Source organism: Apium graveolens, chromosome 10 (assembly GCF_009905375.1).
Source record: "Apium graveolens cultivar Ventura chromosome 10, ASM990537v1, whole genome shotgun sequence".
Taxonomy (NCBI): Eukaryota; Viridiplantae; Streptophyta; class Magnoliopsida; order Apiales; family Apiaceae; genus Apium; species Apium graveolens.
The window spans coordinates 161,101,480-161,110,220 of record NC_133656.1 but is presented as its reverse complement, the minus strand read 5'-3'; the positions used below and the strand labels follow the sequence as shown (position 1 = coordinate 161,110,220).

The window sequence follows — 8,741 nt, the reverse complement described above, 5'->3', positions numbered from 1 at the left end:
AGTTATAGACTTGGTATCTATAAATGTCTCAAATACTTTTATTCTTATCGATGTGACGTATAGGATTGACGTCCTCGTCGATCTCATAAACACAAAAATGGAACCCGGACAATGGCTCTATACTTCCGGCCGGACAGAGCTCTGATACCATCACAACTGAATGCGAACCGGACCCAACAACCCACCACAAATCATTCCGAAAAAGATAGCAATTTGGTACATATTGTTTGTTAGACTTGTATCTATAAATGTCACGAATACTCTTATTCTTATCGATACAATAATTTATAAATTAATGTATATTAATTTTATTATATAATTTATAATTATTTAAATTAAATTAAAATTCTATTTTATATCTAATAACTTATTTGCAATATATCGATCAATAAAAATACATAAAATAAGATAAGAGATAATAATGAAAATTTTAGTCTTACTTTCAATATCTGTTTCAATGTATTTATTACTCATCTCTCCAACTTTACCAACTTCAACCATCTACAACTACATTTGACTACATTATAGCTGTACTTTTGTCGCCGATCATCTTTAAGCTTCCGTTTCACTTCCACATACTATTTTTAGACACACCAGTTTAAATTTAGTAACAGCTGCTTTTTCTCTTCTTTATTTTGAAACCCTCACGTTGGTGTAATGCTTATCCTTTCCTAGCTTCATATACTGCCACACAAATGATGTAAGTATGTTTATGTATATGCTAATCTCATGCTTTCTTTCTTTTGTTAGTATGTGATTTGCTTTTGTTAGGCAATGTACATTTTTACTGCAGTAGAATCTTGGTAAATAGACGTTTTTTTCGTGATTGTATATTTTTAATTTCGATAAATGAATAAAATTTTCGGGTTCTGAATTGTAGGAAACTTAAATGTTTCGAAAGTTTGTAGGTGTTTTAGAGGTGCGAAGTTGAGAAATTGAATAATTTTTATTTGGGAAAATGATTTAGTAAAGCTAGTACCGATAATCTACTTGATACAAATTTTCAAATTAGTGATCAAGTCTAGTCATTTTTTGCACCGAAAAATTTGATACATTTGGACCTGGACCTAATGAGTGATGCATTTAATAATTAATCCTTACAAAAGTCAGTTTTATTTGAATTTAGTTAGTTGAGTAATTGGGGTAATTGTCGAGGCATTGTGTAGGCTAGGAGGCGATAAATGATGAATCATGATAGGCGTCTAGCTCGCGATTAGTTGACCGCGTTGTAGATTCTTGGCGTCCGTTGGCTTCATCTAGGCATTCTTCCGTACAGGCGAATCAAGCGTTTAAATATTTGTATATTGATTACGTTCGTTTTTGTAACTTGATGTTGGTTATTTTCCGTTGACAATGTATTTTTAGTAGTCTCATTCATAAATTTAACCATTGCATTAAACCCTTGTAGATTAATAACGACAATGTAATAACAATAAAATTTTATTTCCTGTATTTAATAAAATGATCTTATATCTTATATAATATTTTTCATTAAAATCAGTCAAATTCTTTCTCTCCATAGATAGGTCCGACTCAAATGAGTACTATTCTTTGAATGTTCCGTTCTTTTTTTTCATGTTAATGTGCACTTTGAGATCAAATGCAGAACATTTGGTTGCATTGTTCTTTCCTTCTAATTTGATTTGAACCTGACCTGTACATAGATGAATGTCTAATTAGTCTAATGGATACCTTGGTAAAGTCCTTTGCCTTTACGCCTCATAAAGTATGGTAATTGGTTTATAATTGTTTTATTTGAATTTTTTTCCCCAAATTTAGTTGTCTTTTAAACGTTATTACAATTTTCTGAAATATTATTTGTTGGAAAGCAATATCAAAAACATAGTTCAATATATTTTTTTTATATGTGTTTCCTTGATAATTAGTGAGAACTAATGTAGTAGGAGTTTTTATTTTACCTGTTAAAGGTTAAATTGGAGAAATTTCCCTGAAGTTGAATGGAAATCGAAGTGGTTCTAGTGTAGGTAACTTTGTTCAGCATTTTGACATTTGTTCGAAACAAGACAATGGGGTCGAAACTGTTTGTCCCTGCATTCTTATCCTTAGCAGTGCCCCAAAGCAAAAGACAGAATCGATTAAATTTTACCGAGTAGCCCCCACAAACAAACAATAAGATGTAACCGTTACAAATTGTAACCATTCCATCTCCCAACTGCTTCAACAATCCTGTGCTATTAATTGAAATCCAAAAGGCAGCTCTTTCACAAACCAACTTGGTTTATAAACAGCTACTTCAACTTCAAGGGTTTAACCTTAAATATTACGGCCGTGAAATTTGAGTTTAAGGTTAAAATTGGAGATGAAGGGGAATCATGGTCTTGAAAACTCTAGAACATGCAATGATGATATCGGAGGGACTCCTGGAGATAAGTTCATGCAGTGCTCACATGATCAAGTTATGGTTCTTGAGCAATTCTTTGTGGAGTGTCAGACTCCAAATGATGCGGCGAGGCTTGCAATGATTCATGACAATTCTGTGCTTTCTAACCTCGACTCTCAACAGATCGAGGCTTGGTTTGAATACCGCAGGTGAATTTTCTCGATTAAGGGTTTGCCTGTTCTTGCTTTGCATAATTCAGTTCGTTTATTATAAGTACACATTGACTTTATGTGTGTTTGTGTAGGTTAATCTTTTGTAATATAAGATTAAAATGTTGGATTGTTTTTCTACTTGATCAATTCCATGCTCAAAGCACCCAGAACTGTTTCAGTTTAGTAGCTAATATTTTCAAAATTAATTTTTTTTCTTCTTTCTCATTCTCGAAGCTTTTATGATGTTCTGGTCACTGAATGACTAAATATTAATTATAGCCAATCTAAGCAAAAAGAAGCATTAATGGTAGCCACCATGATAGAGGGGGGTGGGGTGGAGGAATTTGACTGAATTTAACATAAAAATTTAATTGTCGCCCGTACATAATTAAAATTTTACCCATTTAACTATTTTACTAAACCTTTTGATGTTTTAACCCCACTAACGCTAGTGTCTGCCTCTGGACCTGATTGTAATGTCCCCCCCCCCCTGTTACAGGTCTCTTGAAAAGAAGAAGATTGCTGCGACTGGTAAGCTACTGCTGTTGGAGCAAAATTATCTTCATGGCAGCGTGCAACAGTTGCTAAGAGAGAAGGAATATTTTCGCAGGATGATGCAATATGTATGCTTTGTTCTTTGAAGTACTTCCATTTACAGTTAGGTAATAATATTTACACTGTTACATGCGTGCTTCCATTCTCTACAGACTTCACTTGAGTCATTTCCTGCACCAGAAATTCCAAGATCGGTGTTTGAAAATCTGAAGGTTGTTGCAACAAGGAGGCAGCAGCTGCTGTTAGAAAATGAATACCTTCACAACGAGGTGCAACATTTGCGTAGGGAGAATGAATACATTCAGATTCTACTGGAAAATGTAAGACAAATAGCTAATCATTGCAAGTACTTGATTTTTAATTTGATTTACCAGACCTGTATGCACGTGCTTCTGTTTTATTAAGATGCCTATTGAGTGGCTTCTTGTGAAAAGTTTTAAAATTAATTTTGGACAGCCTAACTCTGATATTTTTGGTTGGTCGTTGACTTCATGCTGGAACAATGTCATTTTAGGTATTTGTAAAAATTTGAAGTGATAAAATTATGTGAATAGTTTTTGTGGATTTATATCTGTTATTGGATCCAAATTATCGCAAAAACTCTTTCAGATTCATTACCTGATGACAGATCTTTTAAGTAATATTCTTCCCAGTGCCATGTATACAAAAAAAATTTAGGGCATACGCTTGCTGACGATTATTTCTTTGTCAGATTTGTAACAATTGATATGATTGCTAGCTTTTGTCCGATTCATTGATTTTCGTGTTGAGACGTAATAGTTTATATCTATGTTCCTTTTATAATTAAAAAATGAGTACAGTCAATAAAAAATATTGCATTTAGTCCATTTTATCATCTTCAATTCCATATGTAAACAAAGTTACTGCTGGTTTTTCTTTACTTGGAAAATTTATTATTAATTCCTTTGTGAACTATAATGTGAAAAAAACCACAAACACATTTACTTAAGTTACTAAAGTTGCAATACGAGCCCAAGGTTCTCCTTAGAAAGATCATAAATAGGTTGCATTTATGTGTTTCCCTAGGGTTGATGCATTTGCATATAATTGACATTCAGATTGATCTTATATTCTTCTTCTATTGCTTCGACCCTTTGTCTTTTCTATCAGATATGGAATCATTCCTTGTAATGTTGGTCATTTTGTAATTCAAACCTTTTCTGCATTCTTATATGTCGCCAATCCATGTTCATATACATCTGTTGATTCCTGTAATGCCAACAACTAGTCACAGACTTAAAGCAGCCATCCCCCGCAGAGCCTTTTTTCCATTTTGTAGGTTAAAACTGCACCATAGTTACTATTGAACTTTCTTTCTTGTCTATTGAATCAGCACGCAGTTGTTGCACCATATTTCATTTTCAGCCCCCATACAAGCTAAAGCAGTGACCTATAGGCTATAAAAAATATTTCACCGTCTTAGCCACATCCACCTTAGAGTATCTGTAGGAGTAGGAATGTAGCAAATATTCTTTCAGTTGTGATGGTTTATGGCCGAAGTTTATAGTTTCTCTTGTTGCGCAGACTCTATGGTCAGAATTTACCATGAAAAAATGGAATTACCGAAATTGAAGATCCTTTAAGGGTGTCAAACCTTCCTTTTCCTGTGTGCGTATAGTTATTGCTCTTATCGCCTTATAGGAAAACCCCTAATATTCTATTTGGGACATTCTAAAGTAAATTTTCCTATGTCAGCAGAAATGAATGCTCATATAATCTTTTTGACAGTATCCGCAAATTAAATAGAGAACTAAAAAGTTTACAAATATTTCAACATAGTAATTTATATTATAGTTAGTGTGCTCACTTTTGCCGTTTTATTTTTCCACGTTAGCTATAAAAAAAAGAGACACAACAAACATTCTGCGTCAGCTATAACAAAAATATTGTTCTAATGCTGGTGTTCCGTAAAATATTATATAAATACAATATGTAATTCATGAGAATAACAATGACATCCAACTTTTATGTGTGACCACTCTTGTTGCTGAAGGTACTGGCACAAACTTGACATTTCTTCCTATATTCTTAATCTTATGTTGCAGGTAGATGACATAAAAAACAGTGAAACTTCAGTCAACCCTGATCTGTATTTGCCCGGGGCTGCTTATAATACCAGGTGGTACTCTTCGGGCCAATAAATAAACAATGAATATGCAATATTGTTATTATATCAGATCGACCTGGTCACTGATACTTTCCTTGTTCATCACAGGTTGCTCTTGTTTTCTGAAACCATGACAAAGTTTCCTCCCAGAACACCAATTGCTTGTGACTGGGTCTCAATCCCAAGGATGAAGGTTTTTGACTTTTAGACTGTTATCACAATTTTATCATGCTCATATTCATATATGTGGAAGTTTAAAGCTTCCCTTGCACCCATTACGCATAATCGCATATCATAGCAAATATCTCTATTTTTAAAATTTTGACTATTAGTAGATTAGTATATGCTATGACCTCATTTAGCAATAGCCATTTTCCTTTCAAAATTTTTATTATGGAGTATAAGAGTATAGTGTAGTTTTCAACAATGCTACAAGATATTGTCAGAAAAATCTTGTGTAAAATCCCCTGACAACCTTAGCTTGGCTAATTCTAAGATTGTATTTGGGAACACGATATTTTATTTCATATTATGGATTTTTAATGACATGAATTTAGTTTTCATTTCTAATTCCAAAATTTATGTTTATAATGCCTTTAATTGAATTGAATCCAATTTTTGTTGGTAATCCAAACATGTCATTTGTACAAATCCAGAATTTCAAATGAATTCCAAGTTTCAAAAAAAGTCACAAGGGAATTTTAACAATGCCCGAGAAAACGATTATGTATACAACAGTATTAATTTAAACATGTTGTTATCACTGTATTTCTCTCTTATGTTTATAAAAAACAGCATGTTATCATTTATTGCATATGTCACCCATCTGAGGCAAAAGGAATTAATGGTTGATTGGCGGTTCCTTTTTTTTGCTTCAGTTATTCTTTGAAGTCTGTCATATGTCTTCTTATATCATGTTAATAAGCTTATTTGTTCTTTTTTTTGTTATGTAACAATGCATTGATGCAATCCTTCTTGGTCAGATGTTCTGTTAACATGTAAATATCCATGCCTCTGATATGAATACATGTATTATTACACAATATCATGGTATTATTCCAACATTTTTTTTTGACACACATCACATAGTTGGACTTGGACACTGTGCTGGTCTTAGCCTTTGACTACAAGTGAATATCTCCACTTGGAATGTCCTAAAAGTTGAATGGCCAAGATAAATACTTTAGTTGTACAATATCCATTTACATCTGGAGAAAATTGACCCTTTTGTAAGTTTTACGGAATTAAATAGAAAAGAACTGGGAGTCCATTTTGTCTCTGGGTTTTTATATACCTTCATCACTGATGTATAACATAATTATATCTGTTGCAGTTTTTTGAAAGAATTAAGCAGATCTCCACAAGGACCTGCTTAGATTGGACTCATTTTCCTGTCAATGGCATTATTGTTGATGCCTCTGTCTTGCTATCATTTGTGAATGCCACAATGCTACCAGATGGACCTCTTGATATTTTCCTGCGTCAGCATCAAGAGTTCGTAGTATCATGCTCAATCAAGGTACAAGCAATATTTGTAAATTAACATATGTGTAATATTAAATGGAACTAATAGACATTCAAAATCTAAAAGAAATGAAAACGTCTATGCATGCAATTGAGGTTTGGGATTCTTATCTTCCTGCATTTCTATGTATGTTCTCTTGAGAAAATGGGGAAATACCTTAATTCTTAATACTGGGGAGATGCTGTTAAGTCTTAGTAATACTTAAAAGACAATTTGATTATACAATCCATGACCAAAATAAACTTGAAAATCTAGTCTGCCCATAAAGTAAAAATGAAATGTTGAGTGCGGAGCCTCTCTAAATTCACACTCTTAGGACTCACATAGGGAAAGATTTACGGAAAATGTTGCTAGATCAAGTTCAGGTCCAAGATTCATCTTCTAATTTTGCTTGAGATTGTACATATCCAAATAAGGTTACAGAAGATCATGGATTAGATGATGTAAGGTCGGAGATGAGACGGTACCTAATGTAGGATCGGGTATCGCTGTAGTCATATTGCTCCCTTTTGTTTAGCAAGTGCATTTGGGCTATAGAACGGGTGGGTTTTGCAGGACATCAAGCTGGATCAAGTATGTTTCAAGGATGGGAAGAAATCATTGACTGCTATTATCCCTGCCTTCTTGCTGCTGGTAATCTTACTTCAGTTTCTTTATTTCTGAGGAATATTATTTTTAACCACGCGATTTTGCTGAAGGCATGTATCGCCTGTATCTTGCTTTGTATTATGAACTCGTTAGATCCCAGGATGTAGGAAGTACAGTTATAATTTTTTTGATGGTGACTTTCACAGGACATCAAGTTCAATCAGATATCTTTCAAGGAAAAAGAGGAGTCGCTAACTGCTGTTTCCTCTTCCTTTATGCCGCAGGTAATTCTGCTACTGTACATTGTTTTTGCAAGAACTAGATTCTAGAATTATACTTTCTAAAGCACTTCGTCGTGCTTAAGTTTTCTATATTAGTCGTATTTTAGCTAGCTAATTTAGTAGATAGCTATTAGCTGGACTAAACAAGAACGCAATGGGTGACTTTTGCAGAACATCAAGCTAGATAAGATAGCTTTCAAGGATTGCGAAGAGGCGCTGAGTGCTGTTACGTCTGCCTTTATGCCGCAGGTAAGTTTAACATATCTTTGTTGTAAAGTATATTCATGGTAATTCTACTTTTTGACACATGTAATGTTGCTTAAGATTTTTAATATGGTTGTTTCTGCTAATACTAATATTAATTTGATTGTGTTCACTTGCACTTATCACTCAGTTGCCTGATTTATAATCCTTTATTTGCCAGCGCTTTTGTGTTGGAATGGACCGCTACTGTGTGTTAGGGGCATGGCATTATATACCCAATCAACAAGCTGCATCTGGAGAAGTCAAGTTTATGCTTCGCTTCAAGTTCATAAACTAGTAATCTGTATAACCATGTTTTTGTTACCGTGAACTTCCAACTTCTCGAGTACTGTGTTTGTGCTAGACTGTGACTGTTTGTTATGCCTGAGGGACTGTACTCTCAAGTCTTAGCTGCTGAATACACCTAGAATAATAATAATAATAATAATAGACTCTTGTTACCTGTATCTCTCCTGGCTCCTGATATTTTCAGATTTTATTGTTGTTTGTGTATTGTTATTTATATGCCTAGCATGCATATTGCATGCTTTTCGCCTATTCGGTCCCGGTCCCGGTCCCGGACATCGACTCACGTACACAGGTTTATTCATTTAATGTTTGTTATTTATGTTACTGGCTGAACATTCTGTTATGTATGGGTGTTTATGTGTATTTGTGGGCTAATGTACTCGTGGTGGATACCTGATTAGGTTATTATATAGCAAGTACAAATATGTTTACCATTTGTTTAGGTAGTGTAGCTGTTAAGTTCTGACCGTACCTTCTCGAGTTTTTATCATCTGTTGATTCTACTGAAAACCCGCTTCAACATATCCATCTATAATCTATATACTCACGTATGTCCCTT

The 8,741-nt window shown here is 34.0% G+C and overlaps 1 protein-coding gene across 1 annotated transcript; it reads left to right on the top strand.

Moving 5' to 3' along the window:
- Window positions 1-478: 478 nt before the first annotated feature.
- Window positions 479-8,340, top strand: LOC141693649 (uncharacterized). The gene is made up of 11 exons (XM_074498802.1): window positions 479-700; window positions 1,929-2,550; window positions 3,053-3,176; window positions 3,261-3,428; window positions 5,175-5,248; window positions 5,345-5,429; window positions 6,570-6,755; window positions 7,317-7,394; window positions 7,556-7,633; window positions 7,802-7,879; window positions 8,055-8,340. The coding sequence occupies exons 2-11, from the start codon at window positions 2,321-2,323 to the stop codon at window positions 8,169-8,171; spliced, it is 1,218 nt and encodes a 405-aa protein (XP_074354903.1). The 5' UTR covers window positions 479-700; window positions 1,929-2,320; the 3' UTR covers window positions 8,172-8,340.
- The last annotated feature ends 401 nt before the right edge of the window (window positions 8,341-8,741 follow it).

Bases quoted from the DNA above. Each gene is read 5' to 3' on its own strand.
- LOC141693649 (XM_074498802.1), top strand. From the start codon at position 2,321: ATGAAGGGGAATCATGGTCTTGAAAACTCTAGAACATGCAATGATGAT. The intron at 6,756-7,316 runs GTACAAGCAATA...TGGGTTTTGCAG, and splicing joins TAGTATCATGCTCAATCAAG to GACATCAAGCTGGATCAAGT. The intron at 7,634-7,801 runs GTAATTCTGCTA...TGACTTTTGCAG, and splicing joins CCTCTTCCTTTATGCCGCAG to AACATCAAGCTAGATAAGAT.